The 23049-nt window shown below is 45.0% G+C and overlaps 1 protein-coding gene across 1 annotated transcript in view; it reads right to left on the bottom strand.

Moving 5' to 3' along the window:
- The window catches only part of PRKCQ (protein kinase C, theta), a gene marked incomplete at its 3' end in the record, with an annotated part of 35636 nt that extends 15476 nt beyond the window's left edge, over positions 1-20160 (bottom strand). The window contains exons 1-12 of the mRNA XM_010144197.1: positions 20060-20160; positions 18828-18953; positions 13461-13660; positions 11711-11771; positions 9835-9997; positions 9205-9236; positions 9024-9109; positions 7853-7982; positions 7044-7153; positions 5227-5350; positions 3041-3216; positions 547-720 (exon numbers count right to left, since the gene is read on the bottom strand). Of these exons, the coding sequence (XP_010142499.1) occupies positions 547-720; positions 3041-3216; positions 5227-5350; positions 7044-7153; positions 7853-7982; positions 9024-9109; positions 9205-9236; positions 9835-9997; positions 11711-11771; positions 13461-13660; positions 18828-18945 (1374 nt within the window). The remainder of the gene's footprint in view (positions 1-546; positions 721-3040; positions 3217-5226; positions 5351-7043; positions 7154-7852; positions 7983-9023; positions 9110-9204; positions 9237-9834; positions 9998-11710; positions 11772-13460; positions 13661-18827; positions 18954-20059) is intronic.
- Positions 20161-23049: the final 2889 nt, after the last annotated feature.

Below are 23049 nucleotides of genomic sequence, written 5' to 3'. Positions count from 1 at the left end.
CCCTACACCATTTTTTTCTCTGCATTTTGTATGCCTTGGTGTTAAGATGATTGGCTGTGACTGTAGAAAAGGCTCTGGAAAGTTCATCAGTTGGTGGCTTGTTGCCATGTAGGGCCCTGAAGATACTTACATTACTGAAATGTCACTTCAGTTTTGGTTTGGAATCCTAAGCAGAATTCCAGGTGAAGATGTTTTGTGCTGCCCCTCTGAACTGCAGCTTTCACCATGAATTAGGAAGAGTTTGATGCAGTAACTGGGCGTAAAGAAGATTCCCCAAGTGAGGTCCAAGAAGTTCAGATAACACCAATGTGGGCACATCCGCACTCTGGCTATGGATGTAGCCTTTGCACATCCTTGGCCCAGGATACCCGTGGGGAAGGAAGATGAAGTTTCTGGAGCCATTTAGCCTGAAGATCCCTTCCCTTAGCACCACTTCATGTCCAAGTTATTCCCTACCATCCACCAGACTTAAGCACTTCATCAAGTATCCGTATTTCAGCAAAGCATCCTCAGCCCATGGAGGAAGGTGACAAATCCCTGTCTTACCTTGGTCTGGAACGTACAGAAGACATGAGTCAGGAACGGGTGCTCCCAAGCTAAGGAGAGGACTCTTTTCTCCACCATTGTACATTCAACATCATCATCCATCAGCACCACATCCTTCTTCAGGGCTTTCACAGCGAAATACTGGTCTGTGCTCTTCAGCTCAGCGAGGAACACCTAGGGTGGAAACAGCTGCTCAGCAAGAGCGATACTCTTCTCTCAGAGCTGGCAATGCAGCCATGTGAGGATGGGAGCTGAGCTCTGGGGCACTCACAAGGGTAGATATTTGACGTTTAAAGGGCCAGTTCTGCCACTAAGGCTTTGTAGACTTGGAGTTTCCTCCCCACACCCAGCGTAGTTTTTTGAAGCTGAACCCCAGGGAAGAAGAAGCTCTTGGTGATTACCAGAGCAGGGCCTACATGCCCATGAGGACAGGACATGTCAGAGAGCCAAACGCTTCTGATAACAGAAACCATCTTTATGCAAATGCTCATGAGATACATTTCCTGTTTTCTGCCTTCAAATAACAAAACATAGAATATTGCTTTGTCAATGTGTGAAATGCAAATGCCCTGCACCAGATCTTCAGCAGGTGTAAACCGATGTCCACAAGTGGTTAGACTGATCTGTAGCAGACGTGACTACCTCCCCTTCCTCCCAGTTAGCAGGAGGCCTGAGCAAATAGGCTGGGTCCCCTGTGCTTCTGCAGGACTTCTTCTCTGAGAACAGCAAAACATATCCCAGAGGAGTCAGGACCCCTGTCTATATTTATGGGCAGGGAAAATGGGACACGAAGCAGCAGAAAAGGGTTTTCTAGAGACCACAGAGCAAAGAAGTCTCTGTGGAAGGCAGTGTCAGACCCTCTTTACACTAACAGCCTGTCAATGCCGTTTCCCATAGACTGAGTAAATATGGAAGATTCATCAAAGAGGTCTTTGAAGTTCTCTGCCAGACACTATTTACTGAGTAAGCTCAGACATGTTTTAGCCCTGACAAAAGTTTTATTTACCCTTTTGGCTACTGCTGCATTTCACTTTGTAGCACTAGACAGGGAGTAGAGCCTAGAGCCTCCCTCTCTCTCTGCAGTGAATGACCAGAAATGCTAACAGTGCTGATGCTGCAGGCACCCTTTTTACCCATGTTTTTGTGCAGGTCACTGCTCTCCTGGGGAAACTGGAGACCGTGCAACATTTGGTGCTTGTGCAGTGACTTCCAAGGTGCAGGTAGGCAGTGATAGACCGCATGCAGAGGGGGCTTCCTCATGGGTCTGGCCCTCCCAATCGCTGGTCCACGCAGAGCTGGAGAGACCCCGCAGGCACCGAGATCTGCACACCCTGCCTCCTCTATGGGGAAGTGAATCTCGCTCCAAGCAAATAAGGGCACCAGGAGCAACAGCTACACAGGAAATTGTGGGTGAGGTTTGTTACAGAAGGGCATGAAAAAGCCCATCTTCTCCACCCCCATGTGGTGCACTGCAGAGAGATGCTGATGCTTGCAGGCTTGGAAAGCCCATGTGAACACAGGGTACTGAAGCAAGGGACAGAAGCTGCTTCAGCGGAGGTGTTCAAGACTTGACTACACAAACCCCTGAGCAGTGTCATTTGATTAGTCCTGTTTTGAGGAGCAGGTTGGATTAGATGCCTTCCAGAGGTCCTTTCCTTCCAACATTAATGTTTCTATGATATCTACGTTCTTGCATCCAGCTTAGTCTGGACCGTGGATTTTGGAGTGTTCTGGCTTAGCTGTAACGGATCTGCCTCAGCTCTGCTTCCCCTGCAAACTGTAGACATGTCAAGTATTTTCAAGCACGGAAAGTCAACACAGCGACTATTTCACCAGCTTAAGAACTGGCTGCAGCAATTGCTTCAGCTCACTCAGCAGGGAAAAACTACCCTTTCTTTAAGACACAGTCTCCACCTTGGAAAGAAGTGGGATCTGAGCAATGCGATGCGTGATTACACTCATTCTCCTTATTGGCTGTGAAAATACAATGGTGAGTTCCTCTGAAATCGCTTCATGCAGCTCTGCGCTGGCACTGAATAACTAAGTCCCCTTCCAGGGGATATCTGCAAGAAGGAGGAACAATCCACAATTCATCAAGATTAATGAATCCTCTGAAAACGGGTGGTTCTTGTTTCAAAAGCACAAATTCTCGGCTGTTGCAAAATTTGCTTTACGCTCCAGTTCAGATCGGAGCTGGGAAAGCTCAGTTAGGGTTCCCAGTTGGGGACCTGCCACTCTGGAGAGGGGAGGTGATTCACATTCAACTTTCCAGCTAATGCTTCCGCCTCCCTCTGAGCTTGCCCAGGAGTAGCTGCATGTAGGAGGACAGTGTAGAGATCTTTCCCACCAGCTCTCTGTGGATGACCAACCCCACCAACCCGTGTAAAGAAGAGATTATTTTTTTGTCTAAGGGGCCTTCAAACCACATGCTATTTAGTGCCATAATAAGCAACATGCAGACCTGCGCAGTGGCATCCAGCCCCCTGATTCTTACCTTGCCAAAGCTGCCCTTCCCCAGCATCTTGTGGAGGATGAAATCTTCGATGGTTAGTTTTAGGTGCACCTGGTGCTCTTCCTGCCTCTGGGGCTGTTCTCCCAAGTCCGTCTCGATTAGAGATTCCTCTTTCACTGTGCCCTCCACCGGAGTCTCCCAGGAGATGCCCTGTGGCTCTGCAACACACATTAAAGCATTCAAACAAACCCCTGGAAATGAGCAGAAAATCCGCAGAACGCATACAGGTATTGTGTTCAGGGTTTTAAAGCAGTATTTCAAATAAATGGAAACACGGTGGCCTCATCTACTCAGCCGACTGCCTCTGCTCCCACATCGCTTTCTCTCCATAGCATAATTTACTCCAGTGTAGCTCCACCATCTTAAGTGGCATTACACCACTTTACAAACTCCTTCATCTCTCTTTCCTATGCTTCTTTGCTTATGGAACCAAAACATGACCAGTCCTTCCTTTCTGGCCACCTGTGTTCTTCATTCCTTCTTGCTAGTTGCTGTTATGATGTGGTCCCCCCCCCTTTTTTTTTTTTTGAGGCTTTTTCAAGACCCTTGGCAAAGCTAGCATGTGAAAAGACAGGACAGCATTTTCATGCTGGGTCCCTGCTCTGGAAATGAAGCTCTGATCAAGTTCTCCTGGAGTGGAACTACTCAGAGTTTCTTCAACACTCCATTCGCTTGGATGCACATGAACTTCTAAGAGATTCTGTCCCTTACTGGATTTATTCTGCGTATCAAGTGCACATGTGCTATGTTGTCCTAAATGAACAGCAAGAACACTACTCATCAGACAGACAGACCCACAGGTAAACCATATTTGAAACCACGTGGAGCTTTACATCACATCAACAAAGTCCATTCTGCTTGTAGAAAAGACAGAAAATAAGCACAGATGGGCTCATCATTTATTTTCACTTGGGGGCCAAAGGGCGCTGTCCCTCTAGCTCACATGGTACCAAACCCAACCTCTGAGGCTTGATAGCCCGATGCTGCGCAATATCAAAGCCAGAGCACTGGTATAATGTGACTCTGCTGTGCTTTGACTGGTGTTTTCTGACATTTTGCAGGTTCAGTTTCCAGGATATTATCTCCACACAGGGCAGTATTAACTTGCATTGAGAAAGCGGATGATAATGGGGTCTGGGCTCTCAGATTGACCTTTGGGTTGGGAGCTGAGGACACACTGTTCCAGTCCTTGCTAGGTTTAAGTATTGATTCACTTGTACTCTTCTTTTTTTTCCCTCTCCCCTTTCTGGAAGATCCATTTTAAAGCTTGTGGGAGGCAGAGAAACGTTGAGTCAGTGCCGTCATAGGTCTGCTGTAGTCAGAGTACAGGTCTTGGAGGGTTGCCACGAACCATGAAGCTGGAGGGGTCCTGCAATGGCCTTCTACATAGGCCACATGGGTCTAATGAAAGATGGGGACATTTTTGCTCTTAATATCCAGAGTTCTGTGACTCCAGCACAAAGTAGACAAACAATGCACCTCCTCGAGAGACACTGATTTTTGTTTTAGGCCACTGAGCTCCCAGTAGCTTTTGTCCAGGGTGTGTTAATCAATGCTCTTCCCCAGTCTCTCATTCACCTTCCTAAACATCTGCTCTGTCAGAAGGCTGTGACACCTAGATCAGTTCCTGGGTGAATGAAGTAGGGATCTGCCAATGGCTTTCAAAGGCACTGGATGACAAACCCTGCCCACAAATTTAAATCAGAAAGAGGATTGGCCATGGTTATCAGAAGGACTCCCAATCTCCTGTTTCGAGCTTGATTTCCCTTTGAAGTTCTCAGAGTTTAGAGTTTACGAGTCCCAAGAAGGGAATAAATGCAGTATTGCTAGTGGAGGTATGAGGTGACCTCAAGTACTGGGTCAGAAAGAGAATTCAGGGGTTAGCTGAATGAGCGGTGGTTGGTGTCTCATGTAATCAGAGCCTGGGATGATGTGAGGGAAGGTTTCTAGAGAGGAAAGGAACCAGGCTGAGATCTAGGGTATCTGCCATGCCCAAGTGATACAGCTTGGAAGAGCTGCTGATATCCTGGAATGAGAAAGGGTATGTCTTGCTCTAGGCTGGAAGATTCAGTAGTTAATAAATTCCCCATCCTTGTCACCTCCACCTAATGATGTATAAACCAAAAAATTAACAAAGCCTGATGTCCCATATCACTAGGGGAAACTACCTTTTTTTCCTGTTGTAGATGATGGCACTGCCTGAAGTGGCGTTACCTCCTTCACAGGAACTGGGAAGCCAATTTCAAGAGGTCCATCCCTGGAGATTTGTTCAGAGTCACGTTGACAGCGAGCCTGGATTACAGAAAACAGCAAATGACTTTAGAGCCAAATGTTATGTTCGGAGCTTATGGACACTGTGGCTTCTTAGGTGTGACTGTCACAGAAGCCAAGACCTAAAAGAGGTCTTTGCTTATGAGAAGAGCTTCTCTGTACCTAATGTAAAGGGAGTTGGTAACCTAGAGGAACCCACAGCCTTCTGTGGGATGTGTGTAGGTGATAACAGGTCTTGATACTGCCAATATAGAGATGCCCTACTTTGCACTGCCAGGTCTGAGTCCCTGGCTACCCACACAAGGGCATTTTACTTAACAACTTCCTCCCCAGTAGTCCCTCTTTGAAGAACAGTCTGAAAAAATAATAGAGGCTGGAACATGCTATGGCCTCATCCCTGTACAGTGTCTAGATGTCACTCTGAAGGACTCCTTGCTCCAGGGTGTTGCAGAAGGTTCTGTCTGGAACCAGGATGTTCCAGGGGTCTGTCTGGATTCAAGGGTGATGAGACAAAAGCATGAAAATAAATCATCTGAGGGCTACTAAACACTAAGACTCCATCTGTGGCTGAGAAAGTCCCCAAAGCCTAAATGCTGCAGAACATAAAAGTGTTTTAGGGAAAGTATCTAGTGTTTGCCCTCTTCACCACTCACTAGTGACTCCAAGTATGCAGTGCAAGGAGCTGTAGAGAGACAGCAGGTAGGAAATAGAGAAGCAAGAGCAGAAAAAACTTCTCTATGGAGGTTTGGCTACACTACCTATCATACAAAGGTGAGAAATATGCAGACAACCCCTCAGGAAGGTATAAATGGACAAAAACCTGCTGTATGGATGATGGTATTTCCTCGGGATGCTTGAGTGACCTACAAATGGAGAAGTAGGTACTTAGGGATTTTGTCCCTCTCTGAGGTTACTCAACAGCTGAAAGGCATCCTAACAATCTTGATCGTGAACTAGAATCCCTAAATTCTTTTACGGTTTTGCCTTGTGGCAAGCTATTTTTCCCTCTTTTAATTCAATTTTCTGTGTTCATAGAGTGTTGTTTATGTGATAGTAGCATCTAGGTCCTCTCGCCAAGGTCCAGGTCCCTTCACGAGAGTTCATGCTTTGGCGACTTTCATTCCAAACAGACCAGAGAGCCACAGGACAAATTACTAAGTTACGAGCAGGCAGCAAGGTAGTGACAGCAAAAGGACCCAAACCAAGTTCCTCTCACTCTGCCTTGGACCCTGTTCCCCAACCTCAGTTATGAACATAATGTAACAGTTGTAGAACTGTACTGAATCAGAGCAAGAGTCCATCCCATCTGCAACATGGCTCAAGAAGACACCAGGTAAAGACACAAGAAGATTGCAGGAGAGCAAAGTCATCTCCTCAGAATATTCTGCCTGTCTCCAGAGTACGTGGCTCAAAGATTTCCCGATTCAAAGGCAGAGTTTTTCTATTAACAGAATTAATCGTTCCATTATCCCTGAACGCATTTATTTGTCTATGAACACTGGAGACTGGCACTTGAACCTATGAAAACTTTTGGCCTCCACGGGGGGTGCTGAGATGAGCTTAACTGCTTATTCCATGAAGGACCGTTTTCATAGTCTTTAATCTGAACTTGCTACCCACAGTGCTCCACTCAATGCCCTTTTTCTTGCGCTGAAACAAACATTGAATAACTGATTCTCCTTTCTCCGGGGCACTCAAGGCTTAAAGTATTTACCTGCTGGGTGCTCTCTATCATTGCCAGAGCTTCAGCCATTAGTTTCTGGTTAACTCCACAAAGGTTTGCTACTTTTGTCTGGCACTTGTGATGGACGTTCATGCCACATGCTGAAAGAAAGAACAAGAGGTGTCAGGACAACAAAGGACAGCTTGGCTGTAAAGGGCTTGACATCAAAGTGGGCAGGAATATGTGCTTCGGTTGGCCGAGGGCCGAGAGCAGCCACATAAACAGCTCAAAGCCTGGGCACAACTTATATCTCATGAGATGGCACTCAGGAAATGTTTTGGTTCTCTACGGAGACCAAGTTTTTTTATATCTTCTGGTCAAAGTGTTGCATTTCCTCATCCATCAGCCTTTGCAGCTACAGGCTACCAATATCCCACAGTCTATCAGCTCAGAGGTGAACCCTCAGCACAGATTAGGATGTCCCTATTGGCATAGGATTACGAAGATGATGAAGTGTCTTGGTTCTGTCTGTTAGCGGAAACAGAGCATGCAAGTTGATACTAGGAGTGACTTTGGAAGATCAGGGGTGTCACTGAGGTGTTCTTTGCCTCTCTGGGGAGCGACTCTTCAGTTTCATGGACTACGTATCTTCCTGTATACTGACAGTTGTCATCCTCCTCGAAGGATTATTGTCCTTGAAGGATGGTGCTCTTGACCACTCCTTCACCATCCTGGATGCCATCTCATACAGATCTTGTAGAGAAGTGTGATAAATGAGATTTGGCTCTTCAGATCGTGACACTCTAAAGACAACAGCCAACTCCCATGCTCAGCTCTCACCACATACACCAGGGACTCACCATCACACTTCAGCCCTTGTCGGGCAAGGCCCCAGAGGAGCGTGCCACAGTGCTCACAAAACGTTGGGCTCTTGTAGTTGTAGACTTTGAAGCGATGAGGCATGTCAATCTTGAACCGTTCTTTATGGAACTGCAAGAGAAAAGTGACGTTGGTGATTCACTGTTTTCCACCTCAGCTCTCCATGGAAAACCAACAGCCCCCTGGCTTGTACCACAGAAGCTGGGAGGTCTGCTGCCCCTTTAGTTTTCAGTATGACCACCAACAAGAAACTATCTATAACTATTACTCACATATACAAAGCTAAAATCTGTTGGGAATTGGGTAATTTAATCCCTGGGCATGATTTATCTGAACCAGATAACTTGCATCTCAGCTATCCACCCAGACTCCCTTTGTGCTCAATGGAAAAACAAGGGTACTTCTAAAAATTTTTCATCCCATCCTAAAATGGAGATCTACATTTGTTGCCATGAATCACTCTTTGGAAGAGCCAGTTTTCCTTCTTTTATTTTATAGGGAGTCAAAGGTGATGACAAAGTTGGATACATCCACTCTGCAGATGTCAGAAGACAGATGAGATGAATCTCGTTTATAAAGACTGTAAAAGGAAACAGGAGCCAGGGTAGAACTGGAAGCAAACAGAAGCTGTGGGACACTATTAAGAAAAAGGGAATAGTCCTATCAAGAGTTTAAGTTCCATTCTTGCCCACCATAAAAGCAGGCTTGTTATAACCTGCTATGAGAAAAAGAAAATGATTAATAGTGGAGATGCTGGATCTTCCACAGACTGTTTGGAAATCTCAGGTAACACAGAGGGGGATGTTAAAGTACTGCTCTTAGAACTCAGTGTGACATCCTGCCTAACACCATGTAGCGAAGAATTTCCTCCAGTAAACCTCCACCTCATGTCCATGACTTCCCTCTGAGCTGTACTTCATGTATTAGAGAAATGTCAGTCCTGATTCAGCAACTGCTTATTCAGGGACATCTGAGTAAATCAAGGCGTAGGAGCTAATGAAACCCCTGGGAATGTGAAAAGCGTAGAGCACAGATCAGATCACACAAGCTTGAGTCCAGTAGCACCTTTTGCTTCATCAGAAGTTGTCTGACAACAGGAGACAGCTGAATGATCTCCAAGTTTTTTAAAAGCAGCCAAATAATCACACTTACCATGGTTTCTCTGCTATTGATCGCTGATCCTGTACACTTGGCTATTACTTTATCGATGCATTTCTTATGAATGGCAGCATTACATTCTGAAAGAACAAGCGTGTCGCGGTGTTAGTAAACAAATTCCTTAAGAATTGATCAAGTAAATAACGATAGCAAGGAAGTAAAAAAAGTTTCTTACGTCTGCATTGATAGCCTTGTTTATTCAGACCCCTGAAATACACAGAGAAATGGTTAATTCTGAATTATCTGAAAGCCTCGATGGAAGAAAGGAGAGCATCATTTATGAAAGAAACAGAATAAAACAGCTTTGGTTTCTACCAGCCTTTACAGAGCTTCTTTAATCTAAATGTCTTCATTCAAACTAGCTGTGGAATGATCCTCTGTGGTTTTCACAGCCTTTTCAGCACATACTCACACTCTGGATTTCACAATATCCAAATAGCAAACTGGGCTGATGAGACATGTCTGTGCATTTGGCCAAAGACAAAACTATGTATAAAAAATAAACTACAAAATTAAGGGAATTTTCACTGTTGAAATTACAACTGTGAATCACATCCTTGAAGGGATGCGATGACTCTACAAGTAAGATGCCAAGGGTCCAGTCCTGATGTATTTACTGACATCAGCAACACCGATATTCACTGGAGAATCATAGAATCGTTGAGGTTGGAGATGATCTTGACGATCACTATGTCCAACCATAAACATAACACAGCCAAGTCACCCTAAACCGTGTCCCTAAGGCCACACCTACCCATGTCCCTAGGGTTAAACAGGGGAGATAAATAGATTTGTTTTCATTTACCATACAAACTCATGACAGACAGAGCAGAAGGTGGGCTGTGGAAAGAAGGTGGCTGTGAACTCGTGACACTTGACATTATGGATTTTGGCCTGTTTGATGGCTCCCCTGCGCTGGTGCAAGGAGAAAAAGCCTTCGGTCTCACAGTCAGCCAGGTCCTTTGCATCTGGAGGGGAAAGGAAACAGAATATTCATTAGGGAACCCTGCCCTGATCAGGCATCTTGAGAAAATGCAGTTGCCAAAATACTGAGTGACTGAAGCTAATGATTCGCTCATGGAAATGGATATTTTTTAGAAAAAAAAACATTTTCTGAGACTCACACAAGGCTCATTGAGTTGTTTTCTTATCTACCAGTCCTACAGGGACAGTAAAATGACTTTAAATTTGGGACTGTGAGCTCCTTGAATATTCATAGTGGTGCTTTTGAAATGCAGACCAGAGATTTCCCAAAGAGAGAGAATTTGCAGTTAAACATCAAATTCTAACTTTGTATAGCATAGCACTGAAGAACCATGCCTTAAAAAAGATGAAATTACATAAAAATTGATAATTATCGACATACACCGACAAACACACACGTATATATATATTTGTGGGTATTTAACCGAATCCTTTATGCGTTCCTATGTGAGTAAACATATAAGTATCTTCCTAGGATACTCCCTTTCTTCACATTTTTCCAAGCCAACAACTGCTTTGCTGTTTGCCGTGCCCATGCAAACATTTAAACTGTTTAGAACGGCGAACAAACCAGTTCTGACTGCACATGGACATACACGTGTGCATTTCTGTATGTGCTTGTGTCTACAAATCTAGACACGCACACAATACCTCACTCTCAATCTCTGCTTTGTTTTGCTTGCACATTACACAGCAAGTTACATGCGTATTTGGTGAAAACTGCCCCCCTGTGTGATCTCATGCTGATCTTGCCGTTTGTAATACAAACACAACTTGCATTTTCTACGCTTTGGCCTCTCTGATATCTTACAACACGTAAGGAGGAGAAAATAGTCTATTCTATATTAAAGGGAGGAATGGATGAAGAAAATATCGGTATGGACAGGCTATTAGCTGCTTTCACTACACCTGTGTTTCTAAAAATGGAAAGTCCTTCTAGATATCTGTACCTTGCATCTTCAACCCACCTCTGTGAAAGGCAGCAAGACCTTTGGCATCAAAGACAGGAAGGTAAGATTGAGCACTTGGATTGCAACCCACTTTCTTCAACAAAGCGAAATGCATTTCACATGGACATTGAACTCTGAAGGCAGGATTTGGTCCCCAGTGAAGACATGGAAATGATGGTGTGTCCCTGTCCAGGGAGACTGAGCTGCTGCCATGTCCCTGAAGGTCTGGCTGGAGCAGTCAGTGTAGCCCAGCTCAATGGAATGACTCAGCTCTCTTTGCAGCAGAAAACTGCATTTGATCAGACAATTCACTCTCTAGGGTCTTTTCTTGTTTTGCCTATATTGCTTTTGATCTTAAAAGCCCAACCAACACGCATAGTTAGGTGTTGTCAACCATAGATCATATCTCAGCCTCTACACGTGCACGGTAACGCACACCACAGCACATATTACACGCATACGTACGAGCAGAAAGCTTTCAGAGGGAGCTGGATCCTTATGTATCTATTCTGTCTTACTTAGTATAACGAGAACCTCTATCGGTTTAGTGGTAAGAAAAATCTGCCTTGCAAAACACGGCCCCACCATATAATCAAAATTGCTTTTCTGGAGTGTTCATTTCAAGCCGTTATGACAGTTTCTGTGAATGAATCAGTAATCACAGAGGCACTGCTTTCAGTGAAGACACCGCGTCTGTCCCACGTAACCAGAAATCACATCTATCAATTAGCAAACAAAATCACTTGCCACTTATTTCCAGGAAGTATCTTGCATTCATCAGCATTCGCCCTTGAGGTTTCAGTTCTAGCTGGTTGAGGTAAGTGAAAAAACAAGAGAAAAAGACCAGCGCAATCATTAAACAGTCTTTCAAAGAAGCAATAATAACCTCAGATGACTCAAGCTGTCTCCTTTTCCTAGTGGGAATTGATGAATGCCAATAAATGCTAACTTTTGGGTTGCTCTACTCATGTGGGGCAATAAGGTGGGATAGGAGCAACTACAGAGAGAGTTTTTTTAGACACTGGCTCAGGACCGTGATGATGTTGTTTCCAGTGGATTTTGCAAGAGGGAAGTGGGAGAACCTCTAAAAAAACCAGCCAACTTTAGTCCAGAACTTCAGAAGCTTGGTTCTGCAAATCTAGCTTCCATTACAGTTAATACCACTGATGATACAAGCTTTCTCAGACATTTCCTGGCCTTCCCATCAGACCTGGGAAATGCCTCACATCTGTACTTCTGTCCACAGATGCCTCTGCCCATTTGGATCTACTTGCCTGCGATAAGAAGACCTGCATTCCAGGATTTCTTCGGCTCAAGAACTACAACAGTGCCTTCCCCTCCCACCTCCAGCACAGCCTGAGCCAGGTCACCTCTCTGCCTTCCAGATGAAACAGTGCCCTTGCACAGAAAAGTGAGAAATTCGTGGTTCTCTCCCCTCGTGACCCTTGTAGGATTGGGATATCTGGGACCACCCTCCGTAGTTCATGACTTGTGTTGGGGAGTGAGTGGACTAGGCTGGGACACAACAGGACCAGAGTTTCCCAACTCCACTCGACCTCAGGTCTGTTACTCTTGCTGCAAGCGAGCAGCACCCAGGCTATATGCCCCCTCTCCTCCTCACCAGGCTGCTGCCTCACATGGCTTTGAAGCCTGGGGTTGGACTGATGCTGAGCAAAGACTTTTGGTTTTCAGTTCCATCCCTAAGCATCTCAATTTCTTCCAAGTTATGTGTTCAATGTGCAAACCTCTACCAAACCTTGCTCTTGGGGCTGTTAAGTGACTAAGACCTTTTTGACTTTCCTGCTCTCTTCTTAACCCAAGCAGCTTAGCCTGAGAACTGGCATGAGAAACAAAACAAACAAAAAATCCAGAAAATCAGTTCATCTCCAGATGTTTTTCGTTATTCATGGCATGGCTGCTGAATACTACATGCTGAAAGACTGTTCTCAAGAACTTTCTTGCTTGGACTACCAGGAAATGCAACCTTACATTTCGCATCCTTATGAAGCCTGTTACTTCAAATCTACTCCAGTCCACCTCCAGTGATTTTAAAGGAGTTCCTCTGACATAACTCTGAGTCCAGGCAGCTGTGAATCAGTTACTTGATGTTAGATTATATGTCGAAAGCTGTTTCCCCAGAGCACATGAAATAATTCATGTTTAGCCACTCATATCACCATTTGTCTCCAATGGGTTTCCGAAGTGAAGATGGATACGTGGGCACAGCTCATGTGAACCAGTATCTTCGCTAACAGAGGACATGTTTCAATGTTACAGCAACAGGTACTATCAAGGTGCCATAGTTTGTTTGTTTGTTTGTTTGTTTAATGCATAGAAGTCTTTCCTTTAAGTCAAACCCAAGTAGACTCAAAATGTTTTCCTTTCCAGTTCCTACTGCACTGCTGGTTACAGCCACAGCCTGGCACTGACACGAGGCTTTCCCCCACCCCAGGGCGGCTCCCCATCACATCCTACAAGAGGAGCTAATGATACTCACCCATATCTCTGTCTTCCCATTGCTCTTTTTGCACCTCTCCGCCAGCACCTTGAGTTCCACCGTGGTCTCTGAAACCATTTCAGCACTTTTGTCCTTGACGACGATGTGCATGACTCTGCCGTTGTTGATATGGGCATCGAAAGTGCTGTTCCAGGGTGGGTACATGGTGGGCTTCTTCTGCACATACACCTGGCCATTTTCTGTGGAGAAGAAGTGGTTTGAGTTGACTGTACTTGCTCTTCATCTGCTCTAAGGCCACCACTCCACAGTCCTTGAGACAGGTCTGTGTTATTTACCCACTTAAGGTCTCTCTCCTGGCACAGTGTCTAATGGACCATGTTAAGAATGTCTTAGGAGGTTACTATGTGAAGTGAAGCCTAGGATGGGATTAATCTCACTTAACTTCAGGTGTCTACGATGTGTTTGTCCATATCTGATCAGTATGAACATTCAGAGCCAGTGGAGAGAATATAATAAATTTAAATCAACAGAGTTAGGGTGTGTTCATTTGACTGAACACAGACATTTACCCTAGACAAGATAATTTCCACCCTTGACTACATTAATTCTATCGAGTAGATCTCAAATGTAGATACCATAGATACATCCAACCAGTTGAATCTCCTCACTGAGATGTATCATCTGTCCCATGGCAATGCAAAATGAAACAGCTTTGCTTCAGTACCCCAAAAGCTGGGTGCATTTTGTGGTTGAGGTTCGGCTGCAGCTCCATCTCAGCTAACTCAGGGATGTTAATACATGAACCATCTTGCAGACCTGCAACCACAACCACAGCAACGTAGTTTTCAGCCTATCAAACTTTTCCTACACTACTTCTTCATGCTTTAATTCCTCTCCTTTCGTAGCAGACACATCTTAAAAGGGTGAGGAGTATCTTTGAGGCTTCACATTAGCTTGCAGAGAGCTACCTCTAGCTGGTTCTCTCTGAAGAGAGTCTCAGCCAGCTTTCTTTCATACCGCCAGTGTTCTTTCGTACAGCCCTGTAGAAGGCTTGGATGCTTACTCAGGGTAAACCTTATTTCAGTTACCCTCTGCAAATCGTTAACCCATCACACACTAAAGCTGGAGGAATAAGAGAATAAAAAGCATTTGTGTGAGCAGCAGACCTGCAACTCCTGTCAGCTAAAGACCCTGCGCCTTTTTCCAATAATCCCAGTGTTTCCCTCATCCCACCCAGCTAGAAAAGCACATGGAACGCGATACGTGCTGGAGAAAATCTTTCCCTGGATGGGAGGACTAATTCAGGTTTCTTCCCTCCGCTCAGCTTTGATTTCCACAGGCAGGAACTCCAGGATTTCTGAGGCTTGTTTCACTCCTTTGGAATGGATTAAGATGGGTGAACAAGCTCCAGAGTTATGGAGGCAGGAGAGGAGAAGGAAAAAAGGAAACAGTGATTCCTGGTTGTGTAATGTTCACCTCAGGAAATGAAAGAATGTTTATTGGGGAGAGAACAAATATCAGGACTCTAAGATTGCTACAAAAACCCCTCCCTTCACCACCCCATGCACTGGAGAAACGGCTGCAGGAACCACTACATAAACTTCACTCACTACACAGATGTAGGGTGAGAAAGTATCTTCTCGGGGAAAGGCATGCAGGAACCTGCAACCAACACCACCTTGCTGAAATTTCACTCCCTGACCCAGCACCCAAAAAGCAGTTTTGCACTTGGTTCAATTACATACACTTGATTTAAGCTGCAACCCATCAGCACGGGTCTGCAGCACAAAACTGAGCAGAGATCTCTCCTGCAGCGTGAAATCACCTCTCACCCTTGTTGTGCCCCCGTACGACCCCATTGTGCAGGTACATCTTAAGTTCAAGATCAGTTTTCCCGAAGTTTAGAGCATCTCAGACTAAGGTGAAACCATCTCTGTCAGTTAAGCGGGGTTGACTTTTCACATACGCGGATTTAGGCAATCATACATGGAGCTCATTGTCTGCAGGCTTAATTCAATACACTTTTTCCACAAAAGCAAACGAGACCTAAAAACGAGACTGAAAAATGAGACATAAACTTCCCAGCATCAGGGAGAACAGAAATCTCGGTAAGGACCGTTATTTCCTTGCTGCATCAGTGGAACTCCACGGATGTGAAAGACAAGTGAACCAAGTGCTGCTGTTTGCACTGCGCTCCAAGCCATCCAGTGTAAATAAACAGAGCCTGGAATGTGAATGAACTGGCCAATACACGGGAGCAGACAGTCACCCCCAGCACATCCCCGCTGACGCCTGTGGAATTCTGCCAGGGATTCATCTAACCCTGGCTTCCTGAAAAATAAAGTAGCATCTGTCTTTCCCGGGCAGCAGCTTCCACTGTAGCTGGGAGCACTTTCCCTGAAGGCTTCCCAAGTTCAAACACGGAGCTGGATCTTTCACAAAGCAAATGTCACCAGGACAGGTGGTAAAATGGCACCAGGAGGAGGGTGGCTCGTGAAGGCAGAAGCCCTTTTTAAAGGGCAGATTTTTTTATAGCTCACAGGCACCTACGATCTCTGAAATGGTTTGTCATCAGGAATAAGTTGCTTTAACACTTCTGGAGGCTTTAACACTACGGAGGTGTGGGAGGTTTTTTGCCTTTAAAACATATAGTAAAATACCACGATCTCTCCTACGAAATAAACAAGTGGAAAAAACAAAACAGCTGCCCAAGATCTTTCTTGAGCTTCTGAAATTCTTCAGGGTGGCCTTGCTGTGACGCCCCTGTGTCTACAGATGATGTGCATTACTCCCAGACCCCTGGGGACCTCTGTCCCAATGACTTAGTCATCACATTTGGTTGACAAGGGACAACCTTTGGCATGAACCCGAAGTCAGACTCAAAATTCCTTTTTGGAGGGGATTCAAACATATTTATCATCATCCACTGCTGTTTGCAAAAAAACCCCAAAGAAACAAACGATCAAAACTGCCACCCCGAACTCTTCATGCTTTTCTAATGCCAGACATGGTATATACCTGATCCATACCAGGACTTTGCAAAAATCTACCAGTCCAGGTCCACCACAGAGCCTGCAGGGGTTTGAGACTGGTTCTGTCCCGCGTTCAGCTCTGGGTTGAGGCATGTCCTGCCCTGCATTCTGCACTCGCTGCTATACAGCCATCATTTGTCCTGAAGAAATCTGTGCCAGAGCACAAGGCTGGGACTCAGGCTTCTTTGCACCTCTTAACTAGCTGTGAAGTTGGTTTGCTCTTGCTCCTTGGACATGCCACATTAGCCAAAATTTGCATATCGGGGCACCAACATAATTTTTTTTTTCAGTCCCATTACCACTGAGTAGCAAGCGTTTTGTGAAAACAGAGATCCAGGGAGCAAACCATGATCAAAAAAAATCACAAAGCAGGGATGCAGCTATTTCAAATATAATCAGCTAATATTTGTCCTGAGATCTTCGCTGCCTTTTGCCTTCTCTGAGCCCGTCAGAACATGACAGCTCCTTGGGATGGTCATGTTGAGAGCATTTCTGGCATCTCACTGAACATTAGACGCATATGTCTGAGTGGACTGTCTAAACTGCCCTTGGAGTCAGCAGAGAGCACTAGTGTGGGATTCATCAAACTCATTATGGGTGTCTTCCTCAAGATGAGATGAATCCCACCATGGAAATTGCTGTTTGTTCCCCTGTTTGTAATGCAAGGGTGGTCAAGGTGCTCAGGTATCAGTAACTTTGCAGAAGACTGAATTATAGGGGAGACGGATCCCACTGTGGTCTCATTTTGGCTTAGTCACCTTAAGGTAAGATCAGCCACCTACACATTTGAACACTCTCCACCAGCAGCAGTTAACACCTCCCAAGGGTGGTTCAACCCACCCTAAGAGGGGAGTCTGAGATTCATCAGTCTCAGGAGGTTCCTGCTGCTAATCCTGACATAATGAGAAGACACCCTGGCTGCCCCACCATGCTTGGAGCTAGACAAGTGCAATTATGCAGCAAACAGATATCTTCTAATTCAAGGACATAATTTTTCCTCAAGTCAATCCTCCTTAATGGAGAAAAGTTCCCCAAAACACTCTTTTTAAAAATTTCTTGTTGGTAGGGATATTACGATTATGATTGTTGACTCTCAGGAGCACAAAAATTATATCCCTTAGTTCTATTTTGTTTGTTAAATGCCAGAAAACGCTTTCAGCTCTGTGTAAGACACATAAATATAGGTCTGTTCTGACCAAATTGATTTTATTCACTTTTGAACTGACAGAGACTTCAATTTGAGTTATGGCTTTCAACAGCCTCATTAAAGCAAACCGCCGAGCCCTGCACAGAGCTGAAACAGGACATATTTTCAGCAAAAAGCGAGATCTTAAGGATATCTTGTCATGCAGTATTTTCTTTCTTGTTCGATTTACCAGTCACCACATCTTCCACAGTCATTTAAAGTATAATTTAAGCCAAGCTAAAGTGCAATGTGATAAAAGCCGACCCTGAAAACAAACAAATAAACAAGCAAACATAAAACTCAGGGAAATACTGAATTATTTTAAAAATCTAAATTTTCTTTTTTTAAAACTTCTTTAACATCCTCTGGAGATCAGAGTCATGGGGATTCCCAAGGCAAAAAAAGGGATTTCTAAGTTGATTTACTTTTTTTAAAGAATCACAGCAGTCAAGTTAGGAATTTGTCAAAGATTATTAAGATAAATAATGGCCAATGTGAGGAACTCCCCAACACTGAAGATCTTAATCTTCATGATTCTCAAAAAGCAGAATTGAAAAAAATTTCATCCTGTAACTGAGACCATTTTCATACACAAGACATGTAAGAAATGCTTTCCCGATGAGGATTCATCGGCGTCGTTCAGTCAGGAAAAGTGTGCAGCAATTGATATAACCGGCCACAGAAAACAGCTTAGCAGGAGGTTTCGCTTTCAAACCTTTTATATAATCCAGCAATTACCCAGAGAAATTAACTCTCTCTGCAAAGACGGGTTTTTCTGCACCTGTCGGTTCCTCAAAAAAAAAAGTGAAACGCGGACAGCCCTTCCAGCTTGTTTCTAGAACACCCAGAATTCATCTGTCTGGAGTCCCACTGACAAACCAGCAACCGCTCGTAGAAAAGTGAAACCAAAACCAGCTCACATGATGCTCTCCCAGATATGCTGGGTCCTGTAATTTGGTCATTTGATAATGACCTCAAACTGAAGAGGTAGATCTGTTTGGCAGCATATTCAAATCAGATTTCTTGCAGGCCATGCCAAACCCAAATTTGCACTGTGCTGAGACACTGAAAGCTCTTCACAAACCCTTATAAAGATTTACCAGTGTGCTTCCTGCACCCAGAAACGATGCAGTAAAGCACACATATGTCTTTTAAAAGCTCACACATATTTAACACTTCCTCCCTTACCTGACTCCACGGCTTCTTTAACCATCACAGCGCAGTAAGGGTTAATCACCTCCCCCTGGGACGGCAGGTAAGGACCACTGTCATAGTTGGATAAACCAATACGCAGGAAGGGAGACATGACAAGTCCTGTGTCAAAGAAAAGACAGGCAATATTTGGGAAGAGTCTAAAAATTCCCCTGGTTTTAACCAGCCTCTTATCTCTGTCGGACAGGGGCGCGCCGGCCGTTAGTTATCCACCCAGCTGGAGACTCTTGGGCTTCCTCCACTGTCTAGGAAGATGACGGACTGACCAAGCGCCCCTTAATGTGCGTAAGGTAACGTAACACAGCTGTCGGCATAACCGCAGAGCTGAACCCATCGCTAGGCTGGAAAGACCCGCAGCAGCAGCTCTCAGAACTAGTGACCTGACGCCAGTTGTCAGGAACGAGAATGACAATAAACAGAAACCAAATTGAGACTTTTTTGGCTGGGATAATCTCTGCTGTAATTTAGGTTGAGTCAGACATTCAAGAACCTGAGAGCTATGAGAATAGAAGGGGTTTCGGGAATACAAGGCTGTTGGAAGCCTGCGAGCCGAACGTGAAACCGTGAAATAACTGTGTACTATATACCGCATGGAAATGATCTCAGGCATTCAGCTGCCTGGGTGCTGACCCATATTTGTAAGTGAAGCTATAAAGAGAAAATTCAGCTCATATGAACCACACTGTGTAGAGAGTGGACCAAAAAAGAAAAAAAAAAGGGTCTCAGGTTAACTTTAGGTAGCTGAAATCAGAAACATAAAATCAAGATGCCAGGAAACAACAAAGCCTTTGGGCTGGCCTTCTCTGTAGGCTCTTTAAGAGCTTCCAGAGACAAGATTTAAGTGAAACCTAACAGCTGGAGCTGATGCCCATCATTGTGCCATCTGGGCTCAAGGACTGGGATTTACCACCCAACTCTTGTGCCAGCTTCTGAACTTGCTGTTCCTGGCTCCCCTTCTAGTCAATGTGGAGCAAGAGGTACTCTGAACTTAGCTGCAGATGTCCGCGTCTGGACAACCAAAGTTAAAAGACATGAGTCCCATCACTATATATTGTTCAACTAAACAGCAGAAAGTTGAATGACTTGTGGTGTGGGATACAGCCCAAGTCTCTTCTTGTTGCACGTACAATGCTCTATCCCAAGGGCAGCTTCTCCAGCCTCACACAGAAAAAGATCCAGATTCTTTGCTGGGAATGGCGTTTTCTTACCTGTAAATGGTATTTCCCTGTCAGACAAGTTCAGTCTCTGGCAAGAGGATCTTCTCTTTTCATCACAGTTGTGGACAACATGGAAAGGATTTTCTCAGCTGGAAGAACGAGGATAACTGTGTCTCTGGCTGGGATGACTTTAAAACTTGGACTCTCTATTCAAGGAGACAGGAGGCAAGACCATCAAGGAGAGAGGAAATCTTGAGAAACCAAGTCGTAGCCCTTTGCTTGAGTGTCTTCTCTCTTACCCAGCAGTGCGGAGTGATGAGTTTCCATCAGCTCCCTGTGCAAAAGTCTAGGGTGAATGTAAATCTCAGAACAACTTTCTGTTAGTGCGTGTCCAGGTCACAGCAGGTTGTTGTTTTGCTTGTGTCCTGGGTACAGCAAGATCTTCTCCTTCTTCCTGTTCTATAAAATGAAGACAGTGACAGTTAGCACTGGGACTGAAACAACAACTATTCTGGCATCGATATTCACTAACACTGAGCTCAAAAGAGAAAAAAACCCATCAGGTTTCTGGGAAAGACAGGATAGGAGAGAAAGAGTGACGAAAATCCCGTGACTCTTGTCTCCCATACATCTGTAGGAATGAACAGATCATGGGCCACCAGCAGCTACCAGACCTTCTCTGAAGATTGTCCAGAGGCCTCTGCATGTGGCATTGCCCTCAATGGGAAAACATCAGCTCATCTGCTGTTTTACAGAAGCTAATGGGAAAAGCAAAGCACCTCCTGGGAATGGATACAGGAGATTAGGACAAGCCTGTTCTCCTCTGGATGAGGGCAGTGTCTCTGAAGAGTGTTTCAGAAACACAGTGGCTAAGTGCCTGATGAACTTGCTCTGGAAAGCCACTTGCATTTAGATATCTGAGCTCGGGTAACTGTAAGGAGGGGCATTTGTGGCACTGCACAGTAGCACAGAGAATGGTTTATGAGTGGCCCATGGCACAAAAAGGCAAAAATTTCTACCTGGACTGACAGAAGCAGAGAAATCTGATCAAATTAAGTTGGAAAAAAATCTCTTTAACAGGTAGAAATATACGTATATACATTCCCTCCTCTGATGCAATTATTTAGCCATTTCCTTTGTTTCAAAAATAGAAAGCCTACTTAATCTGAAGACAAAAGGGAAAACAAATCAAAGGGTCTCTGGCAGCAGAAGGGGAATCCAAGCAGTTGCATGTTCTATCTGCTCAGTGCAGCATCAGTGTGGGAAGCTACCAAAAGCCAAGGCCAACAGCCCAAACATCTGCATCGTGCCCCTTTGGAGATGCAGTCTCTCTGCCTCTGCCATACTCCACTAATATTTCTGGTGTCTGCTAGACCAGAGATTATATATCCTTTTCCAAATCCCCAGTTCATACACTCTTTGCTTTAAGAAACTACTGTCCCATGGATGGAGCAGGAGGAAGTGCAGGACTTTCGACACTCACCCATAAAAATTCAGCATTAGACAAAATCACTAGTCAGCACGTTGGGCATCTAAGAACGTGAGTGTTGCTAAAGGAAGCCAGAAGTTTTCTGATGAATTCTCAGCACAAAAATGTAGCACTATTGGCTCAAGTACTAAAAAAATAAAATCAGCAAAGAGTTTGAGCCTGGCATTCATCACATTTCAATGAAATCAATGTAGCTACAACATAGTTCAAACTGTAAAAGCATCTTGTCCTGCTAAATACTCACATCACTGCTCCAAAAACCACTGTCTGGATGTGCCGCAAGATACCTGTTCAGACTGTGGCTCTCCTCCCTAAACATTTAAAACCTTTCTTAGTCTTAAATGCTGGACAACCCCTCCCTTCCCTCCAGTGAGATACTTCGTTTTGGCCCTGTGCAGTCAAGCACTTCATGAACAAGTTTCCCAGCGAGATTGTGGAGTCTCTGTCCTTGGAGATACTCAAAACCCGCTTAGACATGGTGTTGGGCAACGGGCTCCAGGTGGCCCTGCCTGAGCAGAAGGGTTGGACAAGATGACTTCCAAGTTCAAGCAGTCTGCAATTCTGTGAAAACATGGATGGGACTTAAGTCTAGAAGTCTACAGCATCTGCGTCTCCATGTGAGGCAGGTCCTGGAGAGAGGGACAGACAGAAACTGGCACCCTCAGATCACGAGCTGGACCCAGTTTAGACCCCTCTGTTAGCATGTGATGAACCCGTTTCTTTCCTTTGAGAGCAAAGGGCAGTGTCTGGGGATGATCTGTTCACGTGGAGCACCTCTACTGTAGAGATTTGGTTTTGATATGATTCCTCAAGCCATTAAATTTCAAAAAAATCCCCTGTATTGCATCACAGAATCACAGAATCACAGTGTGGTGAGGTTGGAAGGGGCCTCTGGGGATCATCTAGTAAAACCCCCTGCTAAGGTAGGGTCACTCAGAGCAGGTTGCCGAGGGTGGCTTCCAGGCGGGTTTCAAATCTCTCCAGAGAAGGAGACTTCACAACCTCTCTGGGCAGCCTAGGCCAGGGCTCTGCCACCCTCAGAGAAGATTTTCCTTACATATCAGATCTTAAAGACGTGTACTGGGGCTTCACATAAACCAGTCTATTGCATGAGATGTTCTGCAGCCACCAGTAGACATGCGAGTGCTCTATCCAGCTGCAAAGCATGTAGGTATCACTAGCACTAGCAGATCAACAGCTGCCCATATAAGCCTTGCAAAGGCTGTTGTACCAGTGTGTGAGCACTCTGTCCTGGAGTGAATTTCTTCACCCCGCCCAATAAATCAGACAGGTAACTGGTTTCCTGCTTCTCTCTCACTGTCTTTCCTGAAACCACCCTGGCTTTGGACCAGCCATCTCTTTCCCAGGTTGTATCTCCAAGCGCTGGCCGCTGCAGGGCTGCTAGCTGGCTCTCATCCACAGCCATAAACAGTTAAGGAAGAACACAACTCAGCTCCAGCAACGGCTCGCTGGAACGGCAGCAGTTTAATTTAACACTAGAAGCAGCTGTGATGGATATGGAGACTGTCTGCTTAATTTCCCAGTGGAAAGG

Source organism: Buceros rhinoceros, unplaced genomic scaffold, assembly GCF_000710305.1.
Source record: "Buceros rhinoceros silvestris isolate BGI_N320 unplaced genomic scaffold, ASM71030v1 scaffold17909, whole genome shotgun sequence".
In the NCBI taxonomy this organism is placed as follows: Eukaryota; Metazoa; Chordata; class Aves; order Bucerotiformes; family Bucerotidae; genus Buceros; species Buceros rhinoceros.
The sequence above is the reverse complement of the archived record's forward strand: the minus strand, read 5'-3'. Positions and strand labels throughout refer to the sequence as shown.